Source organism: Papaver somniferum, chromosome 1, assembly GCF_003573695.1.
Source record: "Papaver somniferum cultivar HN1 chromosome 1, ASM357369v1, whole genome shotgun sequence".
Lineage (NCBI taxonomy): Eukaryota > Viridiplantae > Streptophyta > Magnoliopsida > Ranunculales > Papaveraceae > Papaver > Papaver somniferum.
In genome coordinates this window covers 153,740,724-153,760,454 of record NC_039358.1, presented here as the reverse complement: position 1 = coordinate 153,760,454, position 19,731 = coordinate 153,740,724, and the positions used below count along the sequence as shown (strand labels likewise).

The 19,731-nt window shown below is 35.0% G+C and overlaps 1 protein-coding gene across 1 annotated transcript; it reads right to left on the bottom strand.

The window, feature by feature from the left end:
- Nucleotides 1-3,697: 3,697 nt before the first annotated feature.
- LOC113352436 (ubiquitin thioesterase OTU1-like) lies at nucleotides 3,698-15,384 on the bottom strand. The gene is made up of 6 exons (XM_026596257.1): nucleotides 15,357-15,384; nucleotides 4,792-4,883; nucleotides 4,627-4,689; nucleotides 4,253-4,371; nucleotides 3,970-4,051; nucleotides 3,698-3,754 (listed from the first exon to the last, which is right to left on the bottom strand). The coding sequence occupies exons 1-6, from the start codon at nucleotides 15,382-15,384 to the stop codon at nucleotides 3,698-3,700; spliced, it is 441 nt and encodes a 146-aa protein (XP_026452042.1).
- Between the last annotated feature and the right edge of the window lie 4,347 nt (nucleotides 15,385-19,731).

The following is a 19,731-nucleotide window of genomic DNA, read 5'->3' as shown; positions in this document are numbered from 1 at the left end:
ATTTTAGTGAATCAAAACAAATTTAAAGAGTCGCTTGATTATATTCTAGAGTCAACTTCGTATAGGTTAGCTTGAAAGTGTTAGGATATGAGACATTATAAGTATTACGTGAAGACTTGAAGAATGTGAAGAAGTAAGGAGCTACAACGACGACATCATCCTTCCACTTGAGGTTAGTAATATTTGACTTGAATTGTTTCATTCCCTAACGTATCTTTCAAGTCGTGCATATTGAAAACATAACTGCGAAGCTGTGAATGATTATACTCTAGTTAGACGTAGTATTAAGGAATACAATACGAAGTATAACATTTATCTTTTGAACTTCATATTAAGACATCGACATAATCGTTTGAATGCTATTGTGATTATGTATGGGTATGAGGTGAAGATTTCGTCCTAGGAAACAATGTTTTACATTAGTTTAAAGGAAGTACAATTCACAAACTTGTTTCACGTATCGAAAGAAAAATCGCTAGGCTTATTGGTATTGTTATTCATTGCAAATCTTTTGAATTACCAATATGTGTGTTTAGTATAACCGCTCATGACTTGCTTATCTTCTTGGTAAAACTATTCACAAGGCCTGACTTTTGTATTGGTATGACTTTTATTAGTGAAACCGATCTTAAGTAATCACCTGAGATGGTATGATCGATTTGTTGTAATTGGTATGACCAACTCTAGACATTGGGGAACCGATCCTAATAAGAGGTGCAACCGATCACAAAAGGTGAATCGATCCTTGTAAGAGGTGCAACAAGTTTTTAGTTATTGGGAAACGATCCTATGAACATGTGCAACACGTTTTTAGTTATTGGGAACCGATCCTATGGACATGTGCACCAAATACAAGTTAGATACCATATATATGTGGGAACCGATCCTAGTACCTAGTCAACCAAGTTTTGGTAACTAGCGTGACTAATTCTAGTACCCACATGGAGGTAGAACCGAAACTTGTTTTGGTAGAACCGTGAAACCCATGTTTGGTGATTTGATAGGATAATCAATCACATAGTTCTTCGAAGTCAGATGAACCAATTTTAAACTTGTTTGGAAGTGTGGCAAATCGGTTCCAACATTGTAAGTATGAAAAAGGACCTACAAAGTAAAGATGTCGACATACTTTGAACATGTGCAGTAACGCGTATCTTTTATTGTTCAAAGATATTCTTTAATAGATAAAGGGGAATCTCAGATCGAAATAAATTAAGAATCTTTTAATTAAGGTTTTTAGTTTTGCATATCTTTAGAAAATCAAAATTAGTAATGTGCATCTACTAGTTGGAGATTTTATAAGAGATTTTCGGTCAATATTTGGACAAAGCATTTCCAGGAATAATGGAAACCGAATTTGGAAATATATTGCATATCTTTGAGAATATTCGGCTTTGGAAATTCCTTGGTGTCCAAACTTCCTTGGTCTATAAATATTGAAGTTTGCATTTCAAGCAAACTAATCCTCAGAGCCAACAAAACTACCTAGTTGTGTTGTTACTGGTGGAGCCGCTTATCGGAGAGGAAAGTAACCTAATTAGGCGAAATCTCTTACGGCCGCTCGGTTTAAAGACTTCTTTGGGATTGAGAAGCTCTATTAGCTAGATAATTGCGGTGGGAAACTAGATAATTGCAGTTTATTATAAGCTTTCGATTGATTTGATTGACTAATGGTTGTTGAACTTTGATTGCACCTAGTTTGTTTACGCTTGAGAATCTTCTCTTCTGATATAAGATTCACTCAAACTAGATAGAAGTTTTGACGGGGATCTTTAGATTGTTTGTAGATCTAAAGACTTCTTATGATAATCCATTGTTAACAGACTCCGTTCTGTATGTGATTGATCACAAGAGATTCTGGTTGACTGTGTGTAGGTATTTATTGAAGATCTAAGAAGATTTGAAGACAAAAAAGATGTTTGGGTTCATAATATTTGGTGTGCACAATACTTATTTCGGCTGTAAAGGATCCAATTATAATCGGTTTATCTTTGTGATAGATTTGATTTATTAGTTGAGTAGATCGGCGTTAATACAATTACTTTGGTAGTTGTTATTAGATAGATCTAAGGACCTGACAAAGGAGTTTATTGGGATAAACGGAAGAGCCTTTTTTCGAACTCATATCACTTGGTTGAAAAGAGTTGTTACCGAACAGATTTGTTATTCCTTTACTGTTTGGAATACGAACCAAAGGAATTGTTCCAAGTGCGTGACTTATTAACAAGTTGGAGGCAGGGATACAGATGGAACTAGGTGAACTATAGGTTTAGTTGCTTGGTCTCAACTATACGAAGTTGGTTTAGATTTTGTATAGCGGCTTAATCCTGAGAGTATTCAATTCTGGACAAGGTCCCGGGGTTTTTCTGCATTTGCGGTTTCCTCGTTAACAAAATCTTGCTGTGTCTTTTACTTTTCTATTTCCGCAATTATAATTGTTTTATTATAATTAGAAGTAAAATACACCAAAGTTAATTTCTATTTACTTTATATTAATCTTATTGTGTTTGGTTAAGACCGAACCTTTTATCAAGTAAACATACTTCGTTGTTGTATTGTCTCGATCTTGTATCCATAGTCAATCACGTAAGTTATCTTGTTGTCGTATTGTCTCGATCTCATATACATAGACGATCACACGAAGTGTGAACCGATTACTTGTATTGTCTCGACTCAGTCCATAGACAATCACTTTCGGAGAAAGGACTTATAGGTGGAAATTTTTTAGATTGAGGTATATTTGGGTACCCTCATATTTTCATTTTTGAATGGATATAAGCAAGCCACGAACCAGCCATTAAAATTTGAAGAACTCGCCCCACAACGACGAAGAAAAATCGTCCCACAACGGCGAAGAAATATGGCAAAAGACACCAGAAACGATGTAAAAACATCTTATTGATTACCTACTACCAAAAACTTTGAAAGAACAAAAGAATTCTTGCTCAGATCTGGTCCAAAAGTACCAAATCTGAGCAAGGCATCTCAAAGGGTTTTTTTTTTCTTTTGAGAAAGGGAGGAGAAAGAAGCGACTGGCTTCTCCATTCACATAAAAAGAATTCTTTCTTTTTTATGCAGTTGATCACGCATAAATGCCGATGTACGAAGCGACTGGCTTGACGCCTCTCCTCATGCATTACACAACATAGCTCCGATGTATATTATTTGATTATTAATTTGGTAGTAGAAGCAATTAAGATTCTCATGACAATACATCTAACTCGTGATACTTACCAAGGGACTTCCATTATCAACATAACTAGATTCTACGAATATCTTCATTTTTTTTAGTTATTGGCATTGTTGGCGCCGTTTAATTATTTTGGTAAGTGCAACCCCTTAGAGTCTATAAAATTGACAAACCCAATGCTCAAATGCAGACTTTAATGGGCCTGCAAAAGTAATCAAAATTACATAATAAGTTTTGAATTTCGCCTCTCTTCATTCATTGCGAGTTTTTATGTATTTTATTTTTTCAATATGCAACCGTGCTAATTAAGAATCTGACTAATCAGATAAAAAGGAAGGATTTTAGGTTTGCCAGAAAAATAATCTTGCATGAGTCTTGTAATGACTTCATAAGCACGAAATTTAACTTTCAATTACTTAAACCTTACATGGATTACGGTTACATCCACATTTTATTCTGAACAAAAAATGTTTATTTAATGTTCAATCTCAAACTCCACACATTTATCTATAATTTCTCAACAAATTCAAGATGATTAATAGCTTCAGCATGTTGCATAGATTCCTGCGTAATATAAAAAAAAAAACACTAATCAATGATTAATCCCACGATCACGGGATAATTCAAAAATAAACATAAAATTATTTTTTTTCATCGTCAACTCTTGGTTCACTTTAGGTTTTATAGTTTAATACAACTACAAATTGTGTAACACGGGTTACCATTTAAGAATACTGAAAATCTTACGAAAATTATGATGACTATATATTTACATGTACCTTTTGTCCGATAAGTTCAATCCCGCATACAACACATGTAAATATGATATCAACAGAGCAATTTCCAATATCTCCATCGTTCCTAATTTTGTAGGTTACCGAAACATAAATTATACAAACAATTAAAATCTGAGATATTAATATTTAATTTTTTCAACAGTATATATTAAATTTGGAGATGAAGTGTGTAAGAGGCTACTTTATTAGTTAATAGAAATATAGTCGATTTTTTGATCGAGCATTATGTTCGGAAGTAAATATACGGAAAAGACATTGAGTTCACCTTGCTTCTTCGTTGACGAGGTCAAGAGCAAGCTCGTGAACACGCCCGATGCTCTTATCTTCTTGTACGGGAAATACTGTCTGGTCGAACTCCTCCGAGACTCCATAAGCCGGGGATATCTATATATTAATCATACAAACACATGAAAATCAAGAATCACGTATAACCCAAGAATATGTGTATAAAAAATGTTGCTTAATTACACCATATGAATTAGGAAATCATGAAAAATAAAAAGGTGATCAATTTTGTTACTATTGTGTATATGTTTAGACATTTAATTATCCTTGATATTTTGAAGACAATGTTTATCAGTTATATTGTTCTTTTTCCTTCTTTATGTAAGAGCAATAAGAATGAAGAGCGTGACATACAGCTAATGCATCATAATGGCGACCATCGTAAATTAGCAAAACCATTTCAGTGTATTTTTGATCCTGATATAAAGTTATAAACAATACATACAACACTTAGCAATGTTGGAAATTGATATCGATATATAAATAATAATAAAAAAAATGTTGAGAAGCAATACATACCTCTCCATAAACATAACATCTCACGTTATCGGTATGATATGCAGCGATTTCCTTTTGGTAGTATTCCGATAAGATGGATAACTCAATGGCTCCTATAGAAAGCAAGAGTCATGCCAGCGGAATGAATGTCAATTTGTTCGTGGTACAAAACTTTCAAGTTTTTAGATTTTTTTATTTTTTAGAAAACATATATATATATATATGGAAAGAGATATCACTATATATAAGAAAAGCCTGAGTTTATATTATATATATTTGTTGCTTTTGCTTAACAAGATTTCAGTACAATTGATGTTTATTCCATGTGTATGTGTGGATGTGTGATTCAATTGGTTCCGGTTAAGAAAAACTATTGTTATCTTGCTTTTGTATGGTATCAGTTGTTTAGGCTTACAAAATTTCTGTGCAATTGTGGTGCTTTTAATGTCTATGTTGTTTCAATTGCTTCCGGTTGAGGTGAATAATTATGCAAGTTGATTAATTTTGGTTTGTATGAATGATTTATGGCTTAACAAAATAAAAAGTGTACGGGATGAGTTGTTTAGTCCAATTCGATTCCGGATAAGAGAAACTAAGTTAATTCTGATCTTAGTTAGACTTATCGAAGTGAGGTTTCGGTTATTCAAGTCCAATCGAATTCCTTAACAAGAAATGCTAGTTAACGAACCTATTAATTGTCTTGTTTAAAATTGAAAGGTCTAAGTTTATGGATAATTAGAACTTGATGAGAAAAATAGAGTTTATCTTTATTTTGGTCTTATCGAATTAAGCGGTTGTTTTTGACAATCGGTTTAGCAAAGGGACTAAAGTGCTTAGTTGATTTGTGGTTTGCTAAACCAAATTGGAAAAATTGTTTCGGACAATTGTTTCCTTGATAACATATCAAAAACTACTTGTAGTTTCGGTTTTGATATTGGTTATCAGAACATGATATGTGGAACCCTCATGCCTAACTCTACAGGTTTGCAAGTCTATTTTGAGATTTGTAAGATTATTTTCGTGTTGTCCTTTATTTTTTCGTTTCTTTGTCATTTTTGTGACAAAAAGGGGGAGAAATATATGGAGTAAACAGGTGATACTGGCATTGATTTTATATTGATTGGTATCGCTAGGGAAAAGAACATTGATGCTTGACCGTTTATCAGACGAAAGAGTGAAAGCACAGACTAAGGGGGAGTACATGTCATATGAATTGGTATAACAAATACGTGCGGATTGAATATCTACCTATCTTCCTTAGGGGGAGTAATAGCTTTGTTATTATAATGTCAACAACGACATTTTCAAGGATTGAATGTAAGCAGTTTTACTGTGCTGTTGAATCGGGAATCAAGCGGATGTGTAATGAATTCTTGTAATTTGTTTATCCATATGATGTAAGAGCTTTGTCACTAAAATTGACAAAGGGGGAGATTGTTAGAGCATGGCTCGGTTGAACCCACCAAGCGTTGGTATGTCAAGTTTGGTTGTCATATTTTAGTGAATCAAAACTCATGTTAAGAGTCGCTTGATTATGTACTAGAGTCAACTTCGTATAGGTTAGCTTGAAAGTATTAGGATATGAGACATTACAAGTATTGCGAAGTCTTGAAGATGTGAAGAAGCAAGGAGCTACAACAGCAACAATCATCCTTCCACTTGAGGTTAGTGGTATTTGACTTGAACTGTTTCATTCCCTAACGTATCTTTCAAGTCGTGCATATTGAAAACATAACTGCGAAGCATATTTGAACTCTAGATAGACATAGTATTAAGGAATACAATACGAGGTTTATTTCTTTACCATTAAATTTTGTATCCATAATCATTTGAATGATATTGTGATTATGTATGGATATGAGGTGAGGATTTCATCCTAGGGAACAATGTTTACATGTGTTCTAAGGAAGTAAGTTCATAAACTTGTTTGTGAACCGAAAAGGAAATTGCCAGGTGTTATTGGTTTTGTTATTCATTGCATATCTTATGAACAACCAATATGTGTGATTGAGTATAACCGCTCACAACTTGTTTGTGTTCTTGGTAGAACTATTCACAAAGGCCTGACTTATGTATTGGTATGACTTTTATTAGTGAAACCGATCTTAAGTAATCACCTGAGATGGTATGATCGGGTTTGTGTTTTGTCTGACCAAATACGGGAAAGGGGAACCGATCCTAGTAAGAGGTGCAACACATCACAAAGGGGAACCGATCCTTGTATGGGGTTCAACAAGGTTTATAGAAGAAAGGGGAACCGATCCTATGGACATGTGCAACACGTTTTTAGGCAAAGAGGAACCAATCCTATGGACATGTGCAACACATATAAGTTAGATACCATATATATGCGGGGAACCGATCCTAGTACCTAGTCAACCGAATTTTGGAAAGCTAGTGTGACTATGCACAGTACTCACATGGAGGTAGAGCCGAAACTTGTTTTGGTAGAACCGTTAAACCCATGATTGTGATTGAATGTTGGTTTGATCAATCACATAGTTCTTGAAAGTCAGAAGAACCAATTCTAAACTTGTGATTTCTTTTATATCTTGCCTATCAGAGATATCAGTCTCAAGCCAATTATTACAATTGTACTCGTACGATAGAAACAACAAGATCAGATCACACAACTACAAGAAAGTAGTATCGGTCTGGCTTCACAATCCCAATAAAGTCTTTAAGTTGTTAACATGGTTTAGAAGAAGAAACCAAAGGTTAAAGGAGAATCGACTCTAGCTTAGCATAACTAGTATCACACAGAAGGTGTGGGGATTAGGTTTCCCAGTTGCTAGAGTTCTTCCTTATATAGTCTTTCAAATCAGGGTTTGCAATCAATGTTAGCTTGGTAACAAAGCATTCAATATTCACCGTTAGATGAAAACCTGATTAGATTCAAGCTAATATCTTTCAACCGTTATATCGAAAACTAGGTTGTTACACACAATTGAAATGCACGTTTCTAGCCTTGAGTAACCGTACCCGAACTTGTACATTTGTTGGTTCAACAATAGTCAACCAAATGGTTAGCCATATGATCACTTTCATATCAACCATATTCTTCTTCACCATAACTAGTTCAAGTGACTCAAATGAACTAGTTAGAGAGTTTTTCAATTGCAAGGAAATCTTATGTAACTACACAAGACACAATTGAAGCAAAAACGATTTGATTCACTCGAATCGGTTCATGAACTATATAGCCACGGTTTGCACATTCCTTAGTTTATATAAGAATAAGTTCACCAACATCGTTTTTAGATATAACCTATTCAAGTTAGCGGATTTAAGTTCCGGACGGAGTTCACAAACTCCAGCAGAATTTCTCTGGACGAGAACTTCCGCCAGTTCGTGGACTTGGCTCACGCTACCATTCCGGTTCTCTTGATCAACAAAATTCGCAAACTTCGGTTCAAGGGATAAGGACTTATACATATATGTGTTTCCAAAACAATGCTTATATCCTCCAATGGTTATATAATCTAAACTCTCATTTCAATCATTGAAACATTCTTAGAGGACGTTGATATTCTATAGTTTTTATTCACAAACTATTTTTCGTCAAAGTAAGCAATTTTCAAAGTGATTGAAACTTGTCATGACTTTCGTCACTAGGTAAAGATAAACTTGGCTAAAGCGAAAGCTTACCAACACATATTTCGAGAAATAGATAGGCGAGATAAACTCGGCTCGAAATAGCAAATGTGTATAATCTAAGTTTATATAGCAAAACGATGTTTGTCTCAAGATAGGAGGTAAATAGACTTTTGAGTGATAGATAAGTTCAAGTCTCCACATACCTTTTAGTCGATGAAGATCCACCGGTTCCTTGAGTAGTCCTTCGTCTTGTATGATGATTGCCATGGAGTTCTTGAGCTCAGCTAAACTTTCTATCCTAGTCCGAGACCTTAGCTATAGTAGACTAGAAATCAAGACTTATAGTTTTGATCACTAACATTGACAAACATGCTTGAGATAGAAACGCATGCGATTTCGACCGAGCAATTCTCTAACACTACTACCATATAGTTAAGTTATTGCCAATTGGTATTTCTAGTTGTTCTTAGGAAATATAAGACCGGATTATCAATTAGTTCATGTTCACCTTGATTTATCAAAAGACGAAACAAAAGATCATAGGTATTTCTGTGGGAGATATATTTATCTATCAGAATAGACTAATCTGTGGGAGACATATTTTTTTATCAAGTCTTCGACTTTGGGTCGTAGCAACTCTTAGTTGTAGGTGAGATCTTCTAAGGGAATCAAGTGCGTAGGGTCCTGCTGGGATTCAGAGACGTAAGGAATACGACTGTACCTTAATCGGTGTGAGAATTGGTTAGGGATCAACTAAATTCCAGTCTGAAGTTAACTTGTAGTAGGCTAGTGTCTGTAGCGGCTTAATACATTCTGGTGTTCAAATATGGACTAGGTCCTGGGGTTTTTCTGCATTTGCAGTTTCCTCGTTAACAAAATTTCTGGTGTTTGTGTTATTTCTTTCTCGCATTATATTTGTTTATATAATTGAAATATCTCAGGTAGTGCGTAGTTCAATCAATTGGTAAATCCAACCTTTGGTTGTTGATTGAAATTGATGTACACTTAAACATTGGTCTTTGGTACCGTTCAAGTTGTTTCTCATAATAATTAGGCTCACAGATTCTATCTGTTTGATTTGATGATTACATTAAAAAACAGAGATATAACTCTTGGATGTTTTTATTGATTGAGTATGCCTGTCTAATTAATTCTCTTGGAATTACATTGGAGTTAGTACATACAGATTGTCGAACGAAATATTGGGTGTGGTTGTTAGACCCCCGCTTTTTCAATTGGTATCAGAGCAGGCAAAGACGTTAAAGACCTCACAAGTTTTTGTTTGTAGCAATCCGACTCTATGGACAATAAGTCTTTATTAAACGCACCACCAGATCCCGGGTACTCAGAATTTTTTCCCATGACTGATTTTATTAAATCTGTAGAAGATACTCTCTATCGACCTTCTCCAGGTCTGGAGTCCCACCATTGTTGCTAGTGTTAGCGTTGTTTGTGTTAGGATATGTAATTGAACCTGACCTAAGATAAACCATTTTATGAAAGTTTAATATTGCAACCGAGAGATTAATCTCCCACTGTGGTCGCCAATCTGTAGATGGAGAAAAACGATTTGCTGGTTTTTCAGGGAATTGAAGAGACGGACGTGTTGCCGAGACTCCTCAACCGAGCAAACTGTTCAACCTCACACAGATGCACTGCAAATGGAGTGCTTAGATTCGAGAGATCAATCTATAGGACTCCGTCCTTAACCAAGTCAATGGTCGTTCCAGAGTCAATTCGGTCGCAAAGAGGAAGATGGGTTGATCTGTAGGAGGGAAGCTGAGAATTTTTTGGGATCAATGATGATCGAGGATTGTGGATGTGTTGGAGGTTTCTGCAAATATGTATAAATAAGTTTGATCGAGACTTGTGTGTATACGATTGATGATTATTTCAGTCATCAATTCATAACTTATTTATATTGTCAAAATAGCGAACACATTGATCCCAGTAAGTATGACGGTTTCATGAGTGAAAGAGTGGGAAAGTGGGATATCATGGTAAAACCAGTTTCATGTCGTGCGGAGACTTGGTTAACTGTCCACCCACTACTTTGCTAACTCCTTCAACCGTTTACACGACTTACTCACATTTCTCATTGTGGAGTCTGCAAAGCAGACGTGTATTAGAAAATGAGTCTAGGTTCTGTTGAATTGAGCATGATTGAATAATGCTCGATGATTCATGGATTGAACATGTTAGACGTACAGTTCTTAGATATTTCTCATCTGAGAAAATATTGTAAATTCGAGCAACTGAGCATCGATTCGATGAATTACTGAATATTGATAGTTGGATCAATATTCGAGCAACTGAGCAAATATTGCTCAATTCGACGAATTGCTGAATATTGATAGTTGGATCAATATTCGAGCAACTGAGCAAGTATTGCTCAATTTGACGAATTGCTGAATATTGATAGTTGGATACTATTTGAGCAACTGAGCAAGTATTGCTCAATTCGACGAATTACTGATAAATTACTGAATATTGATAGTTGGATCAATATTCGAGCAACTGAGCAAGTATTACTCAATTCGAAGAATTATTTATTGGTAACATGACCCAATAAAATATCAATTAAAATATTGGCAGACAACCAAATATTATATAATTAATCTGAATGTTTATTACTGGATCAACATAAATTTATTAGTGTTTGAACTTGCTCAGAATGATGACTTGTGGAGCGTTTGTTCGAAATCCTAATTTTTGATCAATTGTTCGTCAATTGATGATTGTTGAAAATAGGTCGTGAGTGAGGGAGGGACCGACCACATCAGATGATGGACGACCATGTGGTGCCCAAGTGCTCGAGTGAGCGTGCATAGGGGTCCTTAGTTGACCGGTTGGTGAAAGAATGATGATAAAATGCCGGTTTCATCATTTATTAAAATAGTGCATGTCTGAGCATTAGGTGATAAAACCTAATTTATGGAGAAGTGAGGGACCCACCAAGGGGGAATAGAACCGGCCATTGGTGGTGTGGGACCAGCTGATGGTCGATTGAGCAAATTCCAAGTTAGTTGGAAAGAGTTTGGACCCAATATGAGAAATTGAGCAAATTAGGTCAGAATTATAAGAATGTGTGGGACCGGCTCCTTGCAAGCCTTAGGGACGGCCTTGATCGGTCAAGGAAGCATGCCCGTGTCACCACAATGTCTGTGTCCCAGTCATGAGATTTTTGGTGTTTCCTGGTGTGCGTTTGAGCAATATCTTGGATTTTCAGAAGAGTTCGATCTTTGACTGAAATTCTTGATTTTGCTCGAACGAGCAAGTAGGATTTGCTCATTCTATCAATATTTCGAGAACATTAAAATAATAACAATATCTTAATATTTTTCGTGAATAGCCTAGTCGGTGACGTGATCATTTGACTTTTTGGCTTTTTCATGGTTTGGGCAATATTTGAGAAAATATGAAGAAACCATGATTTTTGCTCAAACAGAGGAGTTTCATAAGATGAGGGAAATAATAATTATGAAAACAAGGGATTGCAAGGTGTGGGACCGTCCACGGCTAGGGCATGGCCGCCCGGCTAGGTAGCCCGGTCCCGCAACACCTTTCCTTATTTTATTATTTTTCATGAAACCGTGAAAATATGGAGAAACCGTGAGTTTTGCTCAAACAAGGAAAGTTGCTTGAATGAAGGAGTTTTCATGAGTTCATGAAAATAAATAAAATAAGAAAATAAAAGGAAGAGGCGTTGGGGACCGACCATAAAATCGAAGTAATAAAATTATCTATTACCATTCCATGAGATCAGCCGTGGATTCGATCACGAAATCGAAGTAATGGGATAAAATAGATTATTTTCTAGGAATTCAGTGGTGAATGTCACGATAGAATTAATCTATTGTAGAATCGAGATATGAGATAGCGAAGCATCATACTCGTTCTGAAAGGTGTATAGTCAGGGAATCAACGTGCAGCGTTGTTAATGCCCTGACCGCGTTTAGCCCCCTCAACAAATAATTATGTAAGAGAGCCGCCTGAATCTATACACGGTCTCTCTACATAGTCAGGGAACAACGAGTGTCGCCGACGTCCTGAAGGCGTTTTTTCCCTCTCAACAAACAATTATGTAGGAGGACCACCCAATCATTCTTCTATGTAGAGGTGGGTCTCTCTATGTAGTCAGGGAACAACGAGTGTCGCCGACGTCCTGAAGGCGTTAAGCCCTCTCAACAAACAATTATGTAGGAGGACCACCCAATCATGTTATTCTACATAAAGGCTCATGATGAAATGCGCAGCATGGAACGCTTAGCTAGTGGGAGGCCTTTCGAGAATCATATTCATCATGGATCTGAGAGGAACTCGATCAGAGCTCGTGAAATGGTTCACAAATCGTAAAATATGAATCGTCACATGCATTCCTGAAGCAGGGTCAGAAACATGCAGTATCATGATTTTACGATTTTGGCCTTTGTCGAAAATCCACCATCAACATTAAGTCCCCTGCTTAGTGAGGGACAGTCATGTTCCGCAGTAAGCATTAGATGGTGATTTTCCAGTCGACGAGATAAGTAGTTGAACTCAATCGTACAAAGGTATTTTCAGAATCCTCGATTTGCTCCAATAGCGTCATGTACGAGCAAATGCTCAGGTAAAGACCCTGATAGTATGATAGAGCGTCATCCCTTAGACACGGAGAGATGAGGCACTGCTGATTTAGATGGTGAGACGTTCAGTTTTGGTCGGTTTTAGCGTTTGCAGGCCAGGCCCAAAAGATAAATCCTTGTTTTATGAACAAACGTTCGTTCATTAGTTTAAGAAACAAACAATGATCCCTAGCATAAGAGAGATTTTTTTTTTAAAATTTTTTTGTGAGATTTCACAAAATGGAATAAACTCTCGTTTCAAAGGTGGATGCTTGTACGAGAAAAAAGTTTTTAAAAAAAAAAAAAAAGAATAGACGTGCGTCTGTTAGTAACAAAATTTTTGTTTATGAGCTTTCATGAAATTTTTTATTTCCGATATGCGAGCTTTCATAAATTTTTTAAAATATACTCGTTTCAAAGTCAGATGCTCGCGCGAGGGAGCAATATATATATATATATATATATATATATATATATATATATATATTCAAATTTATGTGAGTTTCACGTTAAAATATATTTTTTTAAAATCAATGTTTTGATTTTGAACAACTTCTGAAAGTAGACAATTATACATGGTGAAATAATGTCTGTATGTGAGTTTTCACAATTGCAGAATGGACGTCTGTCCAATTTTTGAAAAATCAGTGAATGTTCACACAGTAAAATTTATGTAAAATCAAATTTTGATTTTCAGCAATTGTTAGAGGTAAACAATTTTTGATAAAATGTTGTTTGTTTGGATTCTGTGATTTGTCAGTGTATGCACAAAAACCAAGAAATGTTCACCTAGTGGGAGTGGCTCACAGAGTGAAAATGATGTGAATTGCTCACCTGATAGTAGTTTCGTGAATCGCTCACAGTTTTATAAAAATCATGTCATGATTTAGAATAATGTATTTTTATTCATCTCTGGAGGTTTCAAGAGACAAACAAATTCTAGGGACTTTGCGTCATAATCACTACAATTAGTGAAAGTATATAAGTAGACTAGAAATCAAGACTTATAGTTTTGACAACTAAACTTGACAAACAAGATTGAGATAGCAACGCTTGCGAGTTCGACCGAGCAATGCTCTAATAATTACAGTTTGTGAACTAGAAGAAAATCAGAAAACACTTTCATTTCTTCATTTTCTTTCTCTCTCTTGTCTCTCTCTCGGTTGCAGAGAATTTTTTTTTTAGGGTTTTCTGAGATTTATTTTTCACCTTTCGAATCGATTTGATTCAATGGAGATTTCATAAAAATCAATCATAGTCGAAGATCTTAAAATTCCAACAAATCCTAAACGTAAGAAGAAAATGGATCATAGTTCAGAAATCAATCATAGTTCGAACACCTCCGATCTTGGTTCTGTAAGAAGAAATATCAATCTAAGAGGAGAATCAGAAGATTACGATTGAACCACTACAATTTCATCATCAGATCTAAGAAATGAGATAAGTTTTTCTCCTAACCTCTGTTTTCTCTTTGATCAGAGTGATAATTTTGTTCCGAAAAATCAGATTTACGACTATAAAATCTAATTTCTAATCAATTTTTTGATTCAATTTACAATTGGAGTCTATATTTGTGATTTCTCTCTTTAATCTTTGTTCTGATACAAAAGAAAATTTAGAAGAAATTATGCAAAAATAAATAAATTAGGGTTCGAGATTGAGATTTGATCGATCTCTCGATCCCCTATCCTGATTAAAAATCCAACTTCAAATTAGTAATGAGAACATCTAAATCTCCATTATCCATCTAACCTTTTCAAGTTTGAGTTACTCTCAAATTTTGCTCTAACCTGGAACTTCTGAAATTATTATTATAGCTTCAATGAAATGATTCCAATTAGTTTTGATTTTATGTCTATAGATGAACCAACAGAAAACAGACTTGAATTACAAAAGAGTTTGATTCCTTAATTGTTGTATTTTCCTGAGAAATGAGAGAGCTCTGATTCATTCTTATCACCAGGTTCATCTGTGTTGACATATATGAAAGAAACCAGAGAAGAAAATAGAAGTCAACTGATGAAGATTATTATTGGTACTTCATTTCAGATGCCCTGCTGCCAATGTTTTGCTCTTGAGGTAAAATTATTGGTTGTTTCTCACTGGCTATATCTGAGTTATTTGTTTATAGTTAGGTACTTTATTTCCGATGTCATGCTGCCAATGTTTAGGTTACTCTGTAAATGTTGGAATTTCTGAATTTCTGAAAAAGGGATCACATCTTGACTACCTATGGTTGTGGATTTCTGGTGACACGTTTTGTCGGTGTTGTCGTCTCTCCGGTAAATCTCGTGACCTGCCTCATTTCTACTTTGCTTTCTGTATCCTGTCTTAAATCTTCAATTTTAATTTTTGAAATGACTTTGCACTCTTATTGATTGATACCTCTGGATTGCTGTCTATAATGCGACATTAACACCTATCTCGTATCCAGGTGGGTGAATTTGAATGCTATTGGAAGGCTCGTGGAAGCTAACACACTTGATATGGAGATCATTCCAAACCTTAAGGTAGACGTCTCGTTTAAATATCATTGCTTAATTTCATCTTTCGCAGTGTTCATGTTTATGTATTGTCGTGACCATTTAGTTTACATGCATGTGTAGCTCTTAATTACACATGTTATATGCATGTGTAACCAAGAGTTACACAAGTCAGATGCATGTGTAACTCCTAACTACACATGATAAAATGAATAAATTTAGGTTGTCAGGAAAATGATGTGACTGAACCAATTTAGTTGTGCTGGCTCGGTGTTAGACTGTGAAGACGTTAATGTTATATTTTTGAAGCCGCAAAGCTAGTATTATTATGTTACCTTTTAGATAGTATGCTTGTGTACATAATTATGTACTGTCCATAGAAACTCTTTAAATTTGATATGCAATGTTCTATTTATATTAGTTAAGCCAGTGAATATGCTGGCTCATTTATTGTTTTGTATAGTTGTCGTGTTGGGATTCAAAAAATTTGTTAAAGGTGGTTACTAGTTGATAGATTTAGCATAAAATGTGCAGATCTCTGAGATTTAGAGAGGCATAAGAAGTTGACCTAAGGTGATGAAACCAATATGATGATAATATGTTGCAGGTAAGCTTTTGATCGTTCTCTATGACACAAATTTTTCTTTGAATATTGCACAATTTTTAACTATCCAAAGATAAAACTTTGTTGATAACAAAATGAAAATTAGTTAACATATCTTGTCGATGTTTTGGAGGATGATGGCATTGGAGCGAGTTTGGATTAGGATTTGGAGTCAGTGGCGGTGATGTACCTGGAGGTAGTACAATAATGGTATCCCGAATCCCCACAAGATATGTTTAAAGATTAGGCTGACATATCTTTGATTCCGTGCAATATGTGCATGTGTAAGTTGTAATATTACCAGTCAGATGCATAACTTCCAATTATACACTAGTTATATGCATGTGTAACTCGTAATTACACATGTTAAATGCTTGTGTAACTTTTAGTTACACATGATATACACACGTGTAATTCCCAGTTACACATACGAATTAGAGTCCAAAATAGCTCTATCTATCCTTGCTGATCTTGTTGGCTGAAATCTCGCATCTTAGCATATAAATTTCCTAAGTTTCGAATGTTACATAATAATGTGCTAGGCTGACATAACTTTATTCTCGAATGTTACATAATAATGTTAGGCTGACATAACTTTATTTTTGTTGCTTAAAATGTTCGTCGTCGTCATAAGTTACCTAACCTGGAATGCCTTGAGCACAACAAGCATGGTGTTAAAAACGTCTTTTTGCTAAAGCAGTGATATCTTAGTTAAGAGATTCTCATTCACTTGCAAGGTTAACTGTATTATTTTATGACCGGGAATTTCTTGGCAGTCACCTCTCCTTTTTTGCTAGTTTTTCTTATGGATCAATGAACTTTAATCTTCATATTGGCAGAATTCCCCTTGTGTTACGGTTACTGGAAGAAGTACACAGACCATGAGGAATGCTTGTCCCCTGTCTATTAAGTCGTAGAGGTGTATGAGCGGGCAGTTGCATCCGTGACCTAATCTAGACATTTGGTTGCATTATTGTGTGTTTTCCATGTCATTGAATTATGAAGATCCCGAGATCGTCCAAAGGTATTGACTTCTTTCTTCTTAGTTGACATATGTTTGTTGGAGATGAAATCACGTACACATGGTTTTTTCATGGAGATTTGAATTTGCTGATTTTGTAACATAATACATCTATTAAATTTGTATTGGGAATTTTAGCTGATTGTGTTTGATTTTACTTTTGCATTTATTGGTATGCAAAAGTATGTGAAGCTTATAGATACACATGCTAATTAGATGTGTAACTTCTAGTTACACAAGCTAATTTGATGTGTAATTTCTAGTTACACAAGCTAATTAGATTGGTAATTTCTAGTTACACATTCCGATTGAATGTGTAACTTCAGGTTACATAGATTTTACTTACATATAGTATTTACACAAGCAGTTACCAAATTAGTAGGCCTTTCACAAGTAGTAGTATTGTGTATGATTAAACCTAAGTAGTTACTTGTAATCTTGTATAATAATGCCACTTTGAATGATTCAGGTTCAGTTAGTGATTGAGAATTTAGAGCAATTGTTCCTGAAACAACAGATTTGATCGGATTGTTGTCAATGATGATCGAGGTGATAAGTTAATGCCACTGCGAGCAAATCCAGATGCCCCTATATATCTCTGCATATAGGTAAGTAATGTAAATGGTTTGTTTAAGTAAAAGTAGGACTAACTAGTGGAACTATGTTAACCAGTTTAAGTCCATAGCAAGTCCATAGTGAAAGTAGTGTATGGACAGCAGAATGAAATATACATAATTGTATTCTTTTGTAGGAACTGTTAGCTTTTGAAGTTTGAACGCTTTCATACTTTATGGGTACGCAAGCTAATTGCATATAGTAGATTAGCTCCAAGACCAGATTCTAAAGTCGTGTAGCTACTAGTTACACATGCCAATTGGATGTGTAACTGCGAGTTACACATGCTAACTGAATGTGTAACTGCTAGTACATGTGCTAATTATATGTGTAAAAGTTTGAGTAAACCCGAAATGATACGTAATTCAGTTTATTAGTTGCATATAGGCCTGAACTAGTTGCAACATGGGTGTTGAAACTTTAGATTTGTATATCTCATATCATGCATTCATATTTTTTTTATTTTCTGGTCTGATACTGGAATACTAGTCAGTCTTTCCATGCATAAATTGATTTATCCATCTTTTCATAGGTTACCCTCTCTGAGCAGATGAGTTAAGAGGTATGATTAAGTAAGACTTGAGATGATAGAGAAGAATATGAAGATCAATTGATTTTTTGGATTGGTGTCTCAATATGCAGGTGTTGATTATTATTATAACAACAATACTAGTAATACTACCTCTCTGGTGGTGGTGGTGCTTCTGCTGTTGACAACTCTCGCTTGTATTGAAGCACAAATTACGGCTCCTATCGAAGGTAACTACTTCTGCTTAATTGACACTAACTCATCTTCTTTACCATGATATACTTATTACCGTAAACAATCAAGTTATAGAGGACAGACCGTAAACTATTTCATGTCTCACTTTAACTAGAAGATTGTTTGGAATGTTTAATTTTGTGCTATGAAGTTATGAGTGGTGTTACAAATGCTTGCTAGTATGAAGTAGCATATACCTTGAAAACATTGATATGTTGTTTTATGCATTGACCCTATTCTGTCATTTTTTGCGTATATTATAGCTTTTTACTCATACCTGGATGCAGAATGAGGGCTCTGACTCAAGATACATTCACTTGCTTTCAAGTTTCTTTATTGTGTTGTGAAGAAACCGATCTCATGACGGATGTGTAACTTATGCATACACATCTATATGGATGTGTAACTGATGATTACGCATGACGGATGCATGTGTAACTCCCAGTTACACATGCTAAGATAGGTTATCATGTGTATTTTCTGTGATCTTTGTTCTATAATTTTTCCTTACAATTTATTCTATAATATTTTTATTTATTTTTACTTTTTGTTCATCCAACCTAATCCATGGATGTTTTTTTCGTTGCAGATATGCAAGCATTTTGGAGGGAGGAAGACAAGAAGGAAAGGCAAAGACTTAAACTTCATAAAAGCACAAATCAGACGCATGTGTAACTCTCAATTACACTAGATAGATTCATATGTAACTCTCAATTACACTAGACAGATGCGTGTGTAACTTCTAGTTACACATGCTAAGAAATTATTGTAAATGAATATTAAAGTAATACATGTATTTTTTGTATGCGTTCTTTTTGATGTCTATTTTTTGATGTGTAACTTTGCATTACACATGGCATAAGGATGTGTAACTTCTGGATACGCATGACATATGCATGTGTAACTTCTGTTTACACATTCATACTGTATTTTAATAATTTTGGGTCAAGATTCAATAATTTTGGTCCTAGATTTAATAATTTTGGGCCTAAATTTAAATTTTATTTAATTATGGGCTTGACAATATATAAAAGGGTATGGATGTCCTTTAATAACTCGGGGCCTAGATTTAAATTTCTTTTGATTAAGGGCCTCATATTATGGATTATCCATGGGTTGGGCCTTAGCCTAATTTTCCCTTTGGAATATAGTAAGAAATTGCCTATTATGGAAAGATACTATGATCCTTCAAAAATTAGTGTAGAACATCTCTCTAGGTTTTTTAGAGGTATTGTGTGAGGCATAATTCATCAACCTATGCGAACTGCTCATGT

Coding starts and splice junctions, on each gene's coding strand:
- LOC113352436 (XM_026596257.1), bottom strand. CDS start 15,384: ATGTCGCATTATAGACAGCAATCCAGAG. Junction 4,884..15,356: donor TTATAGACAGCAATCCAGAG/GTATCAATCAAT, acceptor TGCTTTCTATAG/GAGCCATTGAGTTATCCATC. Junction 3,755..3,969: donor TTGAACTTATCGGACAAAAG/GTACATGTAAAT, acceptor TATATTACGCAG/GAATCTATGCAACATGCTGA.